The 18,818-nt window shown below is 39.0% G+C and overlaps 1 protein-coding gene across 6 annotated transcripts in view; it reads right to left on the bottom strand.

The window, feature by feature from the left end:
- The window catches only part of CNTLN (centlein), a 294,237-nt gene that overhangs the window by 104,757 nt on the left and 170,662 nt on the right, over positions 1-18,818 (bottom strand). For all 6 annotated transcript variants that reach the window (XM_075559966.1, XM_075559967.1, XM_075559962.1 and 3 more), the window contains 2 exons: positions 4,307-4,480; positions 2,405-2,530 (listed from right to left, as the gene is read on the bottom strand). In XM_075559966.1, the coding sequence (XP_075416081.1) occupies positions 2,405-2,530; positions 4,307-4,480 (300 nt within the window). The remainder of the gene's footprint in view (positions 1-2,404; positions 2,531-4,306; positions 4,481-18,818) is intronic.

Genomic DNA, 18,818 nt, shown 5'->3' with positions numbered 1-18,818 from the left:
AATACATTGAAAGTGAGCAGGGCATCATTCTTGACAAGGTGGAGGGTCAGTGGACAGGTGGGAGACCCTCACTGAGATGGATTAACACAGCGCTGCCAATGATGCACTCAGACACAGCAGTGGTTCTGAGGACTACACAGATGGGCCAGTGTTTGGTGCTCTTGTACCCAGAGTTGCTGTGATTAGAAACTGATTTAATGGTACTTAGCAGCAGCAGCTAAAAAACTGGAAGATACCCAAGGCCGCATCTCTCCTTGGATCACTTTGCTACAAGATTTTATCTGCCCATTTCGTTTGTTCAATATTCCTGGTTATAGCAGTCTTGATTTCAAGCACTTTGTTCTTTTAAAATAAGAAATACTTGCCTACTAAAAGATATAATTCGAGAGAAAAGCATGGCTCCTGTTTGATCTCATCTAACAAATTTGTTTTTAAAAAGTCATTTTAATATCAGTTGATCTGAAATAGGAATACAGAAAAAAACTATCATAAAAAGGAAATGCTGTGAAGGGGGAAACGGGTAAAGGAAATAATTGCCACAATGCTGAGAAGACTCTTTCTAAATCAAGAAATCCAGGTAGAAGAGATCCGAACATATCCTTGGATTGCTCTACTTTTCTATAAAAAAATAAAAGATGGCACAGTTGTCTGGCAGCAAATGGGTGATGATCCTCTACTCTTGAACGAGACTGAAGCGATGATATGGAAAATGAAGATGACAGACTGATTTCTAACCATGTCCATAATCTTGTGCTTAACCCATCTTTAAGGCGCTTCGTATTCAGCTGCTCACTGAAAGATCAGCTTTATAGAGCAAACTCACCAGCAGCCCCAAGGAGGAAGAAAAGAACCGGAGGTCTGGCCCCATGAGGATTACAGTCTAAGAAGCCCAAGCTACGCTCTAGGACGCAGGGGTCAGTGTGAGCTGGGATCAAATTGACGGCGACAACCACCCACGTTTCCACTTCCCACAGTGGATTTGCACTGTTTTTACTGTGTGCTGGCAAGTCATCTCTGACTCATAATGCCTCTATATGACCGAGTAGAACATGTCTCTTAGTCCGTTATCTTTATGGAAGCAGATAACGGAGCAGCTCTCTGAGACACTGCAGGGTGGGCTGAAACCAAGGAAGGACCTTTCAAGTTAGCAGCGGAACACTTCATCATGGCACCACTAGGGACCCAGGGACTGCAATGTCTCACTCTCTTCTTAGTCAGAGAAAGGGTCCTAAAGGATGGAAACATGTCTTGTCCTCTAGCACAGAGCAAGTGATGAGCAGTGCCTGGTTAACTATAATGCATGGTAAATGGTCATTGAGTCAAGAACTAAATGAGCAAAAAAACCAGATGTGTATCTAAGTTCCATGATTTCAAGCGGGAGAAATGCTTTCCAGCGGAGGTCATCTATCCATGAGATTTCTGGTAAAGCGCTGGGTTTGTAGAATGTCATTTAAATATGTCACATTCAGTAAGATGACTGAATCTTGGAAAAGGCAGGGCTTCAGTAGCTGTGAAAGAAAAATGTGAAACGCAGGGATATTAAAGTCAGGGGGAAAAGCAAAGGCCTCAATCTGTGTATAAGACAATTGCTATCAGGTTGATTCCAATGTAGAAGAACTGAATAGGGAAGACTGAATCTGCTCTAGAGGTTTCTCCAAACTGTCAATCTTTAAGAGCAACGAGGCTCGCCTTTCTCCGACAGAGCAGCTGGTGGGCTTGAACCACTCACCTGTGGTTATCAGCCCAATGCTTACCCCACTGCACCACTGTAAGCACACACAATTGGTTGAGCACACATACACAGTTAGCTCTGTGCACGCAAAACCACACAGTGAGATTCAGGAAGCACTAGCTCAGAGACTAGCCGCTCAATTGCATGCTCCTGGAAGCTGCCGAGGAACTGGCCCACAGGCTCTGGGGTAAAGTCAATGGGACTGGAAAACCAATCTTTACTTTTGCCATTTTGATGAGAGAATTTGTCTATAAACAATAATTATAAATGAGCTATTTAGATAGTTTAATGTAGTTTTAACTTTTAATGTATATTTTTTCACTTACAAAGAACCACAAAAATTCCCTTTTCACTTAGATTTTTTTTGGGGGGGTCGGGTAGGATGGGAATGGGGGACTGTGAAGCTACAAAAAATGTACTCCTAATTATAAACTATTTCCACAGCAATGTTCCAGTGGTGTATAAGAAGCATTCCATTTGCAGGTAGCAAATGCTTTTTATCTCTTCGTGTGCCTCAGAAATCTTAAAAGCAAGACCAACTGATTAGCTCCTTCTACCCAGGTAATTCAAGTCACTCATGATAAATGAAACACAGTCTCCTGTGAAAGCATGTTTGCTTGGTAAACCTCTCTCTTTGCAAGGAGACTGCGAGAGCAGTTTCTTAGCGTTCACCTTTAGCAGTAGTGTCTTCTCTAAGTTCTCGATCTTTCTCTCAGCTGTCCTCAGCTTCCTGAGAACCTCCGCATCTGGGAGAGAGCTCTTTGGGGACAGAGACCTTGAGCGTTTCCCAGGTGGCTCCTGGAGAATAAAGCAAGGACATGGTTGAACTAGTGCAACACTGGATTATGAAAGACATGCAAAATTAAAGAACAAGTAATTTTGAATACTAATAATGAATTATAAAAAAAAAACCCTGCATGGAATACCAGAGAAATAGCAAGCAGAATTACCACAGTGCTACCGCTAAAGGTTTCTCTGTGACTCGTTAATGAGAATATTCATTTACATTTACATTGTTTCTTTCAGAATAATGATGTCCCATTAGGGGAGACTAAAGGGTTATAGACTCAGAAATGCAAGAAACCTCATTACAAAGGAGGGGATAGAGGCTGGTCTAATTGCTCTATAAGGGTCCAAGGTTACACTTGATAGGACAACCAGAAACAAGAGGGAAAGGTTTTTTTTCCCCTTTGAAATAGTTTAGCACACTGTGAAGTTGGAGGAACAATATGCTTGAGGAATATAAATACAACAGACAGTAGATCTTATACCACAATGACCATATGGTCATTAACTATAATGTGGCTAACCAGAGACAAGAATGTGTGTTTATATTATGTACAGCTTCATATACCAATCTGGTGAAGAATATGTGAAAGCAACTATTAAACTAGGCAACATATTGCTCATACTTACTGCATGTCCTTATGAAAAGGAAATAAAAATTTGGTTCAGAATATTCTCTCATTTGCTTGACTTTTATTAAAAGCAATGAAACATCAAAAGCACTACCATTTTTAAGCTTGTGCAATGCAGCAAGCAAGAAAATACAGAAGGTCCCATAATATTGTATCTCAATTCTAGGAATGTTTTCCTTTATTTAAATAAAGCTGAATGGTTCTGAAATTGCACCGAAATGGCAAGAAGCAAATAATGCACTTAGGTTTTTTTTTCAAAAGGTTAAAAAAGTTTTTAATTTTTAAAAAGTCTCTTTTCTTTGAAGATTACTGATAATGTTAAAAGGAGTAATTGAGAATACCACAGAAATATGGATCTCATTGCAGATACTTCTGTTCATAGGAAAAAGTGACACGGACTGAAAACAATTATCCTTAAAATATGGTTTTCTACTTCAAAGTATTACTCTATTGCTGATATAACAAGTGTGAGAAAAATAGGTATAAAACTCCTTATTGTTAGAAATATGTTGTACTTAAAATGTGATGTGAAATTTTTATATTAGTCAACCTTCCATAGAATATTTTATAGCATAATACAAATAGTAATGAATACTACAAATAGAAAAATGGAAAACAATGTTACTATATGACAAATACGTTGCGCAAAAGTTACTTAGTTTTCTCTACTGCTATCCCTTAAAATCTATGAAAGTTTGTAATATGTGCACATATTAATGTTAAAATGTACTCTGCTATATACTGCATTATTTTAGATATCTGACCTAAACAAAATAGAATACAGAAGGGCACATTTTGCTTTTAATTAAAATAGATATTGATCTATTGACTAATAGCATTTCAAAAAGAGTTTTATGAGCAATGCAAGTGAGACTTCCTGAAACATTTTTACATGAGAGCTGTTGGTTTCCAGCATGATAGGCAAACATTGCTAGAAATAATTCAATTAATTACATTAGGGCAAGAGTGTCCAGTCTCTCCAGGACAAACCTTCCTCCTCCCCCCAGTTGTTCTACAAGTATTTGCTTTCTAAGAAGCTTCTAGAATTATCCGCAGAGAAGTAAATTTCGCTGTTTGTGTTCCTCCCACTCTCCCCAGGGCTTGACGTGCTGCCCTCACTGTGACCCATCTGCAGAAGGAACGAAAGTGTTTCTACCTTACGGTTTCCGTCAGTACTTGCCAAGATGTTGCCCGAGAAGCCTGCGTGGGCAGCTCTGTGTTCCGAGAGCTTTGCATTTGCCATTTTCAGTTTCTCCTGTAAGTACTCAATTTCAGACTTCTGTGACACCATTAAGGTTTCTAAGCTTGATAAAGATGGCTGTTGAGAAGCCTATAAAAGAGAGTATATGAATACATATGTGTGTTTGTCTCTCATACCACTCATGTCTGTGCAAATATGTAAGATAGGACATCCCTTTTAAATGGTCAAAAAAATCTCACTCTCACAATTAACCATAAGCCAGCCATAACTAGACATCTATAATTTTAACAGAATGTTTTTCAATAAAATTGTGTATATTTTCATATAAAACACTGCTATATAAATTTACAGGAGAAAAAATGAAAGGCATGATACATGCTACTCATCAAGAATCATTTCCAATGTATAATTAAACACACATATATATTTCTTCATGTAATAATTAATCAAGAGTCATTCAATATGACAGACTATGAGTCCATGGAGAGTAACCAATAGCACAATAGGTCTAATAACTTTTAATTTTTCCTAATTTAATAATATTTGCAAGACATCAGACATATACAAAGACAAAGTCAACACTGTTCACAGAATTCTCTTCTGAAATCTGTCCTCTGACAAAAAGCTCACAAGAAGTCCCACATTATCAGAAATCACAGGAATATCAAGGTTGGGGAAAAAACAGTTCATGACAATGATGGTGGTGGCTGTTTGTTGCTGTTGAGTTTATTCTGACTGGTGATAACTTCAATCCTGCAAAATTGTTATTACCATTAACACTGAGACCATAAAACCCACACATATTTACTACTTTCAAGTTAACTACTCCATGAACTAACGATTAAAAGGAGAGATCTGGTAACCCTGAACATATTTTCACTTAAAGTTGTGGAGAGCCCCTTTATCCCTAGACCATACTTCTGAGAACTCTGAGAAATGAGTGTGAAAGGTCATCAAAATGTTTGTGGAAAAATGGAATTATAAGATAAGGGAATTTTTCTATGAACTTTCATCATATTTAAGTCACTTGACATGCTTCCTAAACTTTATTCCACTCCAACTACAAGGTTTTTTCCACAGAATGTAATTCCTACCATACTGTTACCTGCCTTTGAAAGTGCTTTCACCATTTCTCTTCCAGAAACTCTGAATTACTTTGTTCTATGGCTTTTCCCTTCTTTTATAAGTATAGCTTTCCTCCCCTTTTATAAGCAAATGTATGGTCTTTATTTGTTATTTACCTGTCAAGATAAGTAACTTTCAGAAGCTACCTGCTCTTATACAGCTTACAGTTATTAAAATAAGGATAGACAATTCCATCATTTACCAAGGAAATATTTAAGATAGAAGAAAATCTAATAAAACAGGGGATAAAACTTTAGTTTATTGCTATATCCCATAAGTCATCTTGTGTTCTTTAATAAATGAGTTTTTCAAGCTATCATACTTTAAAATTAATATTGCCAAGAGGCTTTCATTTAAAATAACACAAATATTCATGAAGAGATTTAGAATTATCCAATTTTATATATCCTCCCTATGATAATATAGACTTTCATATTTAAGTATTATTTCTTCAAAATTCCTTCTAAGGTGACACCAGAACTACAAAAGCAGCATACTGTTAAAAAACATAATTCTACAGGGAAACATGTGGAATCACCATGAGTCAAATTATCTCAATGGCTACTAGTTTGGAGAGAAGTCATGTTTCTCCTAATAGGACTATTTCCAGAATTGCAAACAAAATAGAATCTATTGATGAATAAGTGCCAAGTAATCAGAAAATCTGAGTCATACATCCTCATTTTAAAATATTATTGGATATAGTTTGGCAGAAATAAGTGTAACCGAGAGGAATTACTGAGAGCCAAATGAAGGTTGAACATGATAGTGGGACAGGAAGAAAGTAAAAAAGACATAGAGGAAAGAACTAAGAGGCAAAAGACATTTATAGAGGTATAAACATAGGCATGTACACATGTAAATATATTAATATAGAATGATAGGGATATAGGTCTATGTACATATATTTATAGGTTAAGTTTTAAGGTGTCAGGTAGACATTGGGCCTCTGCTCAAATCCTCCCTCAGCGCAAGAACACTTTGTTCTAATAACCTGGCATTCTGTGATGCTCACCTTCATGACATGATTGCTGAAGAGAAACTGGGTACATAAGCTAATGTGGTGAAGAAAGCTGATGGTGCTCGGGTATTACAAGATATAGCGTCTGGGGTCTTAAAGGTTTGAAGTTAAACAAGCAGCCATCTAGCAGGAAAGCAACAATACTCACATGAAGAAGCACACCAACCCATGTGATCACGAGGTGTCAACAGGATCAGAAGACCCAAAACAAACAACCATTTCTATGCTAACAAGGGGGGTTTAGAATGGAAACCCAAAGCCCATCTGTAGATAATTAATTGGACATCCCTTCACAGAAGGGTCACAAAGAAGGGATGAGACATCCAGGGTGCTGTATAGCAACGATGAAACACAACATTCCTCTAGTTCTTTAATGCTTCCTCCGCCCCACCCTCCACTATCATGACCCCAGTTCTATCTCACGAATCTGGCTAGACCAGAGTGTGTACACTGATACAGATAAGAGCTCTCCGCACACAGAATTCAGGACAGATAAACCCCTCAGGAACAATACCATGAGGGAAGGGGAAAGATGGGGGGAGAAGAAGGAAAAAGGGGAAATGGATTGCAATGATCAACATACAATCCTCCGCTCAGGGGGACAAACAATAGAAACGTGGGTGAAGGGAGACAGCAGACAATGTAAAATATGAAAATAAAAATAATTTCTAAATTATCAAGGGTTCATGAGGGTGGGAGGGTCAGGGAAGGAGGGAGGGATAAAGGAGCTGATACCAAGAGCACCAGTGAAAGAAAAAGTTTCGGAAATGATGAAGGCAACATATGTACACATGTGCTTGACACAATTGATGTATGGATTGTTATAAGAGCTGTAAGAGCCCCCAATAGAATGATTAAAATTAAAAAGTTGTTTTCAAAAGAAAGAAAACAAAAACAACCATGACTGTTGAGAAGTGAGTATACAAACTGCTACAAAATTTGAAAGCTACATCAAAGGTCACAAGCTTAGTACCCTCAGACACAGTTCTCTTCCACGCATCTGGGCCCCACAGGTCTGGAATCAATTCAATAGCAACTAACAACATGACATTAAGATATACCTGCAGAACTTTAAAAAAGAAGAAGGTGGGGAACCATCATAATTCTGTCCTTTAACCTGCCTTTGAAAAGATGAACTTTTACAAAGAAGAGTACTGGATTCACAGAATGAACGGGCCAGATATTACAGGGTTCCAGGTATACCCACTCAGTTTCCCTTAAAATTAACATCCTACTGCAGTGCATTTAAGAAGCCCTTAGGGGCTGTGCTTTAGGCATTGGAGGTTAAGCACAAGGTAGATAGTTGAAACCCACCAGCCACTTGATGAGCCAAGGAGGAGGTTTTCGGTTCCTGTACAGATTTATTAGTTGAAGAAACCTATAGGGTCATTCTGAGTCAGAACTGACTTGATGGCAGTGTTTTGTTGTGGCGCAGTGGGTTTAGTAATGGGCTGCAAACTGAAAGGCTCCCAGTTCAAATCCACCAACCTCTCATCTGGAGAAAAATGAGAAGTATGTTGAGTAAAGATTGACAGCCTTGGAAACCCAGGGAGAAGTTCTACTATGTTCTGTAGAGTAAATAAGGAGGAATTCACTCAAAAGCAGAGGGTTTAGTATAGTATATATACTAGTAAAACAGCACAGTTAGTATTAATGATACCAATATGGACTGATATTAACTGAAATCCATAGTGTGTGTGTGTGTGTGTGTGTGTGTCCTCTTATATAGCTTTATCCTTTTAGAAAGGCTGCTTCCTACTCCATACATGAGGAGCAAAATAGAGGTAACCATTTTGTTTATAATAGTCTACTCATCCAAAAAAAAATAGTCTACTCATCCTATTACCTTTAAAAATTAGTTTTTCTCTCCAAAAATTTCTTTAAACTCATTGACATCATGTTAATTATAACTCACAGTGACCCTGTATTATTAGAATATCATAAATATGATTTTGATATTTAAAAATTTGTGCTGCATTTCCCAATCTTGGAAGGTAATGGTCTAGGGTTAGACCACAGTTAATCTGACAAGAAATGATCAGTGGAATTTGTGTCCAAAAGAACCCCAACTGGAATGAATCTATTCAAAGTTCCCATTAAAAATTTTCCCCCCACATTTATCCACAGAGTTGATTTTAAACTGAAAGTTCTGTTAGAAGATACAGAGTAGGTAGAGGGTCGGGAGTCTGTCTGTAACTGTCATATATATGTGCATTAAGTATCTAGTATGTTTCATAAAATCATAATGCACTGAAGTTTGAGCAAAGGCTGCCTGAAACCTTTTTTTTCAAATTACTTCAAAGGCATGATTAGTGCAATTAATTGTAAATTAAATTTTGTCTTGGCAACTTAATTAAACAAAATTGTTTTCTACGATTTTAAAATAATAACAATTAGATTAGCTATAAAGTACTAAGTGCCTGGCTCTATAGTATTTTACATACATTATTTCATTTAAGAAATTTCTAAAATACAATTTTATTAATACAGATTTTGTGTGAAATCTATAATATGTGTGTGTATATATAAATAAGAGATATATGAGGGGATCCACCGAGTTAATGAAAAAAGTATTCTCTTTTAGTCTCATTTGTCCATCAACTTTTGAATTCCCCTTTTACATATATATCAGAGAAACAAAGTCACATCTTGAATGGCTATTTTAATAACAATCCCAAATCCTCTTTGAAAAAGTACAGAAAAAAAAGGAAACTTGTCTTTTCGCCCTGCACACAAATGCTCATATCCACTTACTTAGAAAAGACTTTCTTCTCGCATATTGAATTTCTCTAGGAAATTGGCATTCTCTTTAAAATTCATTGCCAACTCAAAAAGCAGACACTGTTAGCTAAATCTTTGATCACCCCCAAATTAATGCCTTACATGAGAAGACTTTAAGAAGCCACCCTCATAGGATAAATCAAAGGGAAAAAATTAAATCAACATGTCATCATGAATCAAAACAGCCTTATCACAAAAATTTGAAAATGGAAAAGTTTCTAAGTTCAAATCTACACCTCTATACCTCCCTGTACAAACAACGAACAAATTGGACAAATGCCTATTTATCAACAAAATTCCCTAGCACCCTCTTTAAAGTCCTCCCTCTCTATTGACATGCATAAATGTGTGTGTTCACCACTCCTTCTTAGCTCAAAGATCGTCATCATGCTTTCAGACACAGTAAAGGGCACTCACAGAAAATTTCAACTATTGTTATATCCTATCATAAGTAGTGTCCTAGTGCAGATTAATTTTTCTATAGTGTCGCCATGTGTGAAAAATACCCACTAAACATGTTAAATAAACAGCACAATGAAAAGGTAAAAAATTGACTCTCTTACTCTACATCCTTCCATTTATCATATAAAATTTAACACATAATGAGTATTAAATGGATATTTTTATTGGCTTACAGTCATAGCAAATAATTCTCTTTTTTTGCTACAGAAATAGAGCAACCAGTAAACTAAATACTTCTGGGATATATAAATATCTATCTGACAAAAATTATGATATCTAAGATTACAGAAAACTGTGTAGCATGTTAACTTTATAATATACATTGTCCATGATTCTAACTCCAAAAGTAAACTAATCCTCAATTTAACAGCACCAAAAACAAGGGGAAAAGACTATGTTCCACCGAATCACTTTCCACCATGAGTAGCAACAATAAACACATCAATACTTTTCCAAGAGCAGTTATATATGCCTCACATTTTTCTCAGATTTCAGAAATCTGAACGGCGAAAGTGCATGTTGATGATGTGCTAGGATGAATTTCTGACTTCAAGGAATTACGTCTTCTCTGGGGCACGGCATTACATACCTAACATTTGGGTGCAATCGATTACTTCCTGTGATGTGTACGTTAAGCTTTAGAACACTGAACACTGCCACCAGTGAACACAACGCGGGACCGTGCTTGTTATACATTATCATCTCTATACATTAAAACCTCAATCATACTGAAGTGTGGTTTTCAATCTGCTAAGTATGCATTCCATAATAGCCTGTAATTATTAAAAACTGACAAGAAAGCTACGCCACCTGTGTTTATGCGAAGCCAGGTAATGAAAAAAACAACACCGCTGTCATCGCCTCTCAATTCCTGATTGCATTATCAAAACTGTAGCCGAGTTTGGCATCTGGGTGTGACCTTGTTAACTGCTAGGGTAATTAAATTTATTCTATTGGGAAAAAGGATGATAAATTATTAGCAAGAAGATTTTGTTCACATTTTATTAAATTGGCCTGTCAAAGGGTTGGCCAAATTATCAAGGGCCTCATTTATTGGAGGCCAGCCATATTGCCACATCTGTTACAATTATTTATAATTTCAGCCGTCGAAAACCAACTGAGTTAGGCATCCGCCATGTAAAGTAATTTACAAATTATCTGATGAGGGAGTGTTTTAGCTTCTCCCTCATTCTAGCCAGCAGAAAGCGCGCTGTAATTACAGAACGCGATTAGGTTCTTTGGGGAACTTATCTTGCACTCATCGCCATAGTAAGCTGCGGCAAGAACATATGGAGGGAGCTCGTGCTTCTACTCCCTGAAGCTCGTGACCCGCCTGCCGCTGAGCCCTTGAGTTGAATTTGAATGAGAGTGCCATGGCTAATGTTCTACACATGCACCATTTATGCCGCAAAACAAATCGGATCACTGTTAATTATGAAGCTGCTGTAATCAGGCCTTCACATCTGTGTAATGTGAAGCGCAGTCGGCTGGATTCCAATAATGTACGACTACCTTCGGGTCGCAAATTGCGAGCCATATTGCCTCAGTCGTAGTTACTAAATTCAAAGTAACTCCTTTGATAAAAGCCCATCACAGGATATTTTTATCCAGCTTTATATGGAGGGGGGGGCAGGGGACCACCACCACCACCAACCCCGAGCCCTTCTTCATCAGCTATTGACCAGAACAGTTCAAGCATATGGCGCAAGGTCATTAATGAACAACACGGAGTGCTCTAATTTAATGAAACCACTTGAGCCATAAAAATCAGATTTAGTTAAATCCCTCTTTCCTGGTTTTTTTTCACATCTTGTCTAAACCTAGGATTCTACTTAATGTAACAAGTTATCCAGACACAAATCTACTTTCACAAGTGTATAAAGATTATCTTAAGAGCTGGTAGCGTACTATTAATCACATTTTAAAAGAAAGGTAACAATAGATCAAGTTTTTGTTTTAAAAATGGAATTTCATCACAAATCTCATGTAAGAAATGTGAAGCCTAACAGCTGTCTTCTAAGAAAAAAAAATAATACTCTTTATTCCATGAGAAATCTTCCTGTGGAAAGGCAGCGAAAAAAGATGCGCCCAGATGGTGAGCCAGCTACAGTTTAATTAATCCACTAAAAGGCATTCTGATTTCAGTAAGGGGAATATTCAATAATCATAAGAAACAGGATCAGTAAAACACTGGTAAGTTTTATTACAGTAGCAAGAAAAACGCCATCAGAGAGTAGCTACCTTGGTGCTGCGGTCTCTATTACAAATGCTCAACTTCCAGATTTTAATATCTTGGCCTATTTCATTCTGCCCAGAACTGAAAGTTGCCTTAAAACATCTGAATATCTACTGACAGCTGTTTCTTTGGTTCTAGCAGAAGTCAAGTTTTGAGAATGTAATGCAAAACTGCTTTAGGAAAAAAGTTTATTGTTAAGGCTTATATAAAACATAGACTTCAAATTTTTCTTTTTAATTGAAGTTCAGTCATTTTCAGGGTTGATAATCATGCCATGACATACTTTACTAAGTTGTTTTTTCCTGAAGAGTGATTCAATGTGAGACTGTCATGAGATGATTTCACATTTCACCTTTGTGGAAATTTCTACACATACAACTAGATTAAAAATCTAAACAAGTTGAATATGATAAAAGCAAGCAAATAAGAGTTTCCATTTAAAACAGCAGTACAAAATCTATCAAACTTTTCAGAATGAATTTACATAGATAAACTCAAAGTTAGTTCCATCTCATAAAAAAGACAAACACATACATACACACACTTATATCTTTTTTTTTTTTGCATGATGCCTTATACCTGGTCCCTTGGGCACCTCGTGATCGCACTGGCCGGTGTGCTTCTTCCATGTGGGCTTTTTTGCTTCTGAGGTAGATGGCCGCTTGTTCACCTTCAAGCCTTTAAGACCCCAGACACTATCTCTTTTGATAGCCGGGCACCATCAGCTTTCTTCACCACATTTGCTTATGCACCCATTTGTCTTCAGCGATCCTATCATGGAGGTGTGCAGTCAATGATATGATTTTTTGTTCTTTGATGCCTGGTAACTGATCCCTTTGGGACCACTTGATCACACAGGCTGGTGTGTTCTTCCATGAAGGGGGAAGTGCAGAGTGGAGACCCAAGGCCCAAGTGTCGGCCAATGGAGATCCCCTCATAGAGGGGTTTAGGAGAGGAGATGGGTTAATTAGGGTGTGAGGTAGTATCAATGAAGAACACAGCTTTCCCCCAGATCCTGGATGCTTCCTCCCCCCAACTACCATGATCCGAATTCTACCTTGCAGGGCTGGATAGGACAGAGGCTGTACACTGGTACATATGAGGGTTGGAGGTACAGGGAATCCAGGGTGGATGATACCTTCAGGACCAAGGGTGTGAGGGACGATGCTGGGAGAGTGGAGGGTGAGTGGGTTGGAAAGGGGGAACTGATTACAAGGATCCACATGTGACCTCTTCCCTGGGAGAGGGACAGCAAAGAAGGGGTGGAAGGGAGACTCTGGATAGGGCAAGATATGACAAAATAACAATGTATAAATTACCAAGGGCATATGAGGGAGGGGGGAATGGGGAGGGAGGGGGAAAAAAAAGAGGACCTGATGCAAGGGGCTTAAGTGGAGAGCAAATGCCTTGAGAATGATTGGGGCAGGGAATATATGGATGTGTTTTATACAATTGATGTATGTATGTGTATGGATTGTGGTAAGAGTTGTTTGAGTCCCTAATAAAATGTAAAAGAAGAAAAGAGAAAAAAATGATTAGGGCAAAGACTGTACAGATGTGCTTTATACAATTGATGTATGTATATGTATGAACTGTGAAAAGAATTGTATCAGCCCCAATAAATTGTTAAAATAAAATAAAAATAAATTTTAAAAAAAAGACAAACATACTTCAAAGTTATTTTAAACGAGTCTTGGTGGGTTGGGAGGTTACAAGTTGGGTTGCTAACCAGAAGGTCAGCAGTTCAAAGTCACCAGCCAGTCTGAAGAAGAAAGATGAGGCATTCTGTGCCATCATGATTCACAGCTTTAGAAATCCAGATGGGCAGGTTGAGTTTTGCTTTTGTTTTCTATATTAATTGTCCTAATGCATAGCCCGGATAGTGTAGTGGTTACAAGATGCCATCAGAGCATTGAGATCAGAAGAAACAAACACACAAACAACCATAAGAACAACAAAAACTGTCTTAAATTAAACATCCACGAGGCAGACACGTGAGCAGTTGAGACTGTTAATCACAAGGTCACCAGTTCAAAGCCCCGAGCTTCCGCCAGTGGGGCAAGATTAGACTTTTTGCTTCTGCAAAGAGGACTGGGTCACTACGAGTCAGAATCAACTTGAAGGTAATGGCTCTGAGGGTTTTTTGGGATTTTTTTTTCTGTTTTTTAATTAATGTGAGAATATCTTTAGTCACATAAAACGTCTACTAACAACTGTTCAAAATGGAATGTTTTACAAGCAAGATCCAAAATTTATGTCCTTATGATTCTGCTTACATAAACTGTATGTTTCATCATTGCTACACTGCACCGATTGGTTTGTTTCCTCCCCGTGGCCCTTCTGCAAGGGGATGTCCAAATTCCCATAGATGGGCCCTGGCTCCCCACTCCACACTCACGCTCATTCACAATGCTATCATTTTTTTTTCTTTGATGGCTGATCCCTGATCCCTTCGACACCTTGTGATCTCACAGGCTGGTGTGAGTCTTCCATGTGGGCTTTGTTGTTTCGCAGCTAGAGGGCCACCTGTTTATCTTCAAGCTGTTAAGACCCCAGATACAGTATTTCTTGATAGCCAGGCACCATCAGCTTTCTTAACTACATTTGCTTGTGCACCCATTGTCTTCAGCGATTGTGCCAGGAAGGTGAGCATCTCAGACTGCAAACTGTTAGAACAAAGTGTTCTTGTGTTGAGGGAGTACTTGAGTCAGGGCCCATTGTCCATCTGTTTCCTTAATACTAAAGCTATAAATATATGTACATAGATCTATTTCCCCATTGTATATAAATATATTTACATCTATATATGCCTGTATTTAGATCTCTATAACTGTCCTTTGCCTCCTAGTTCTTTCCTCTATTTCTTTTTACTTTCTGCTTGTCCCACTATCATGTTCAGCCTACATTTGAGTTTCAGGAATTCCTCTCAGTTACATTGGCCTTGATCCAGCCCCTGCCAGACTTCCCACATCCTCCTTGCCACTGATTTTGGATCACTTATTGTTCCCTTGTCCCTGAGTTTGTTAACACCCACTTCCTCCCCACCCACCCACCCCCGCCTCACTTCCCTCTCTCCCATGTCCCCCCGAACTGTCATCCCGTTGTTGTATCTTCCAGCTTGTTTATCCCACCTATCCTATCCAGATAGACATGCAGCGACAACAATATGCACCATCAAAAGACCGAGTACAATGAAGCAACAACCGAAAATAAAACGATATCTACAACAACAACAAACTCGATAAATAGTTCAAGGTCTATTTGTTGTCCTTTAGGAATGCTTTCCAGTCGAGTCTGATGGGGTCCCCTGGCTCCACATCTGCCATGCCCTGGCTCCACATCTATCCCTGGGAACTTTATTGCTCTGCTCCCCCCCCCCCCCACTGCTCTGCTGCACGCCCCCAGTGGCTGTAGTGGGCTCAGGGTGGGCACAATTCCCACCGTGTGTCTCTAGTGTTGTTCCCCATGGTGCTATGGGTCAGTGAGGAATGCTGTGTCCCCATGGTGAGGCCTACCCTGTGTTCATCTCTGTGCATTGCTGTTCTGAGCAGAAACATTGTCCTCAGGGCTTTGTGAGCCAGGATGTGCTTCACTCTTTTTTCCCCCTCCTCCCCTCGTTGGTTCCTGTGTGCTCTGATCAGACAAGTCCTTCTTGTGCTATCCTCTGAAGTGAATTCTTCTGGGGGGGGCAGGAAGGGTGGTGCTGTCCACTTAGTTGGTAATGGGGCCAGCCCATCAGGCCTCTGTCAGTTCCCTGCTTCGTGTCAGTGTGTTGTGTTCTTGACTAGGAGGTACAGCATTTTTATACCTGATGTATAATACTTGCAATAAGCCTGGTTGAGAAGTGCCACGCAGAGATTTAGTGCAACAAGACGATGACAGAAGCCAACATCACTAAATCACTGTTGTGAAGGTGACATCAAGTCAATTCTTACTCATTGCAGCCTTATGTGCAACAGACCGTAACACTACCACATCAAATCACTGTTGGAACCTGTAATTCAAATAATACCCAGACTCAACAGTTATGTAAGTAAGAAATGCATGGTTGTCAGACACCAGGGAAGAGGTTTGCCTATTACAGAAGCTAGTGTGATGTTAACTAAAATAATTACCAACAGAAATTGCTGTTGATGTTGTACATTGGTTCCAACACTATATAATCCAGAATGAACCACTGCCTGGGCCCGTGATATCCTCCATTGCTGTTTGAGCCTGTTTTACAGTGAGGGTCAATATCCTTACTGAGCGGACCTTCCTCTGCTCCATTGACACGCTACCACATCTGGTGTCCATCTCCAGGACTGGAGACGATAACATATCTAAAGTCAGTGAGGTAAAGTCTCACCCTCCCTGCTTCTGGCTGTACTTATTCCAAGACGTTCTGTTTTTTCTCAAAGTCCACGGTATATTCAACACTCTTGGCCAAAACCATAATTCTAAGGCCTCGATTCTTCTTTCTCACTTCTGTAGTCATGGTGATGACTTGCTGCAGGACAGGAAAGAACTGCCCCTGTGGGTTTGGGAAACAGTCCCTCTTTCTGGGAGTAGAAAGCCTCACCTTTCTCCCATGGAGCGACTGGTGGTTTCCCAATGCTGACCTTGCGGTTAGCAGTCAAATGAGAGATCACTATGCCATCGGGGGTTCTTGCTAAGTCGTCCTTATTAAATGTCCAGCTGTCATAAGTATATGTGATGACTGACAACACCAGGGACTGGGTCAGCTGCCCGTTAGTCCTCACAATGAAACCTTTGCTTTTGTACACCTCAAAGAGACATTTGGCAGCACATCTGCCCAAAATAAAATACATCATTTGATTTCTTCCATGCTGCTCCCTCGGCACTGATTGTGGATACAAGTAAAATAAAATCCTCACCAACTTCAATCTTTTCTGTATTTACCATGATGTTAATGATTGGTCGGATTGTGACCAGCGTTAATTACTTAACATTGAACTGCAATCTTTGATCTTCATTGGTGTTTCAAATCCTCCTTACATAATACCTGCATGTTAAAGGGTGATGAGTCTTCTTCTAATTCTGATGGACAGTTGTCTCAAATTACTGTTTATACACGTGCATAAGCTTTTTCAGCACATTTTTAAGGCAGTTTTTGTGGTAAAATTAGGTGTCTCATCTGATATGCTGGTCGGCTTATATTCGAGTATATACGGTATTTGCTCAGCATACAGAATGAGTAAATATGGTAAAGAGATATAACTCGGGCACATCTTTCCTGATTGTAAACCACAGTATCCCTTTGTTCTGTTTTTGTGATTGCTCTTGGTATGAGTGCAGGTTGTTCAAAAGTAAATATTCTAGAATTTCCATTCTTTTCAATGTTATCCATAATTTGGTATGACTCCCTAGGTTGAATGCCTTTCCATAGTCAACGGAACACAGGTAAACATCTATGCTCTTAGACAATATCCAACTGACATCAGTCATGTATTTCTCATTCCATTTATATCGCTCCTGAATTGAGTTTAATAGCCTGGCAGTGAGTGTCCTTTTGATGCACTGCTGTAAGCGTTTAAAATTTACCTTCCCAGTGCTTTACTTGAATGTGGTAGTACTGATATTGTTCAAGAATTTCTTCATTCTGTCAGGCCACCGTTCTGTGGGATGGGTACAAATATGGATCTCTTCTAGTCCACTGACCAGGTAGCTGTCTTCCAAATTTCCTGGCACAGAAGAGTGAGCGTTCCAGGTGCTTCATCTGCGTGGCGAAACATTTCCCATGATGTTCCATCACATCCTGGAGCCTTGCTCTTCACGAATGCCTTCAGAGCAGTCCAGGCTTCTTACTTCTTGATCACGTGCTACTTTGTGAAATGTCAGCCAATTCTTCATGGTACAGCGACTGTGTATTCCTTCCATCTTCTTTCTATGCTTCCTACATTGCTCGTTTTTCACCCATAGAAGTCTTCCATATGACAACTTGAGGCCTGAATTCTTTTGTCGTGTCTTTTGGCTTGCTGCATGCTGACCATGTTCTGGTTTGTTTTCAAACTCCAGGCCTTTGCATATTTAACTGTAATATTTTAAAGTATCTTATCTTCTTGAGCCACCTTTGGAAATACTCTGTTCATCTATTTTAATTCATTAATTATTCAGTTCACTATAGGGAGTCTACATTCAAGAACAAGTTTCAGAGTCTCTTGTGACATCCATTTCGGTCTTCCTTTTTAATGACCTTTTTGCTTTCTTCATGTATGATATCCTGGATATCATCCAACAACAAGTCTGATCTTCAGTCATTAATGTCAAATGTGTCAAACCTATGCTTGAGATGGCCTCTAGATTCAAGTGGGATGTACTCACAAGGTTGTCTGTCATACTGGGCCGAGAGAGGTTGGAAGCTACACGACTAATATTTTAATTATGAATAGGATTATTCATGGTGGCCAAGTTTCAGCAGAGTTTCCAAGATAAGACAGACTAGGAAGAAGAATCTGGTAAGCTACATCATGGAGGAAAAGGCCAGCAAAAATATTATGAAAGGCCATGGAACATTATTCGATATAGTAGAACCTAACCTAGCAAGGTGGATGTAGCAAAATTTTAATGATCGTCATTTGCCAATGTGGAATGATTCAGAATTAGAATAAAAAGCAGTAAACACACATTCATCATTGAAACATAGAACATACAAAGTATGAATTTAGGAAAAATGACATGGAATGCACAAAGATTAATATGTGGGGCATTGAGTCGAAAAGGGCTAGTACTGACCATTTTGAATCAGACAGTCATGTGATCTACAGTTCTTCAAACGACAAATAAAAGAGGAACTGTATGGCATTCTTTGTCAGTAAGGAACACGTCAAGGTCTACACTGT

Source organism: Tenrec ecaudatus, chromosome 10, assembly GCF_050624435.1.
Source record: "Tenrec ecaudatus isolate mTenEca1 chromosome 10, mTenEca1.hap1, whole genome shotgun sequence".
NCBI lineage: Eukaryota > Metazoa > Chordata > Mammalia > Afrosoricida > Tenrecidae > Tenrec > Tenrec ecaudatus.
The sequence above is the reverse complement of the archived record's forward strand: the minus strand, read 5'-3'. Positions and strand labels throughout refer to the sequence as shown.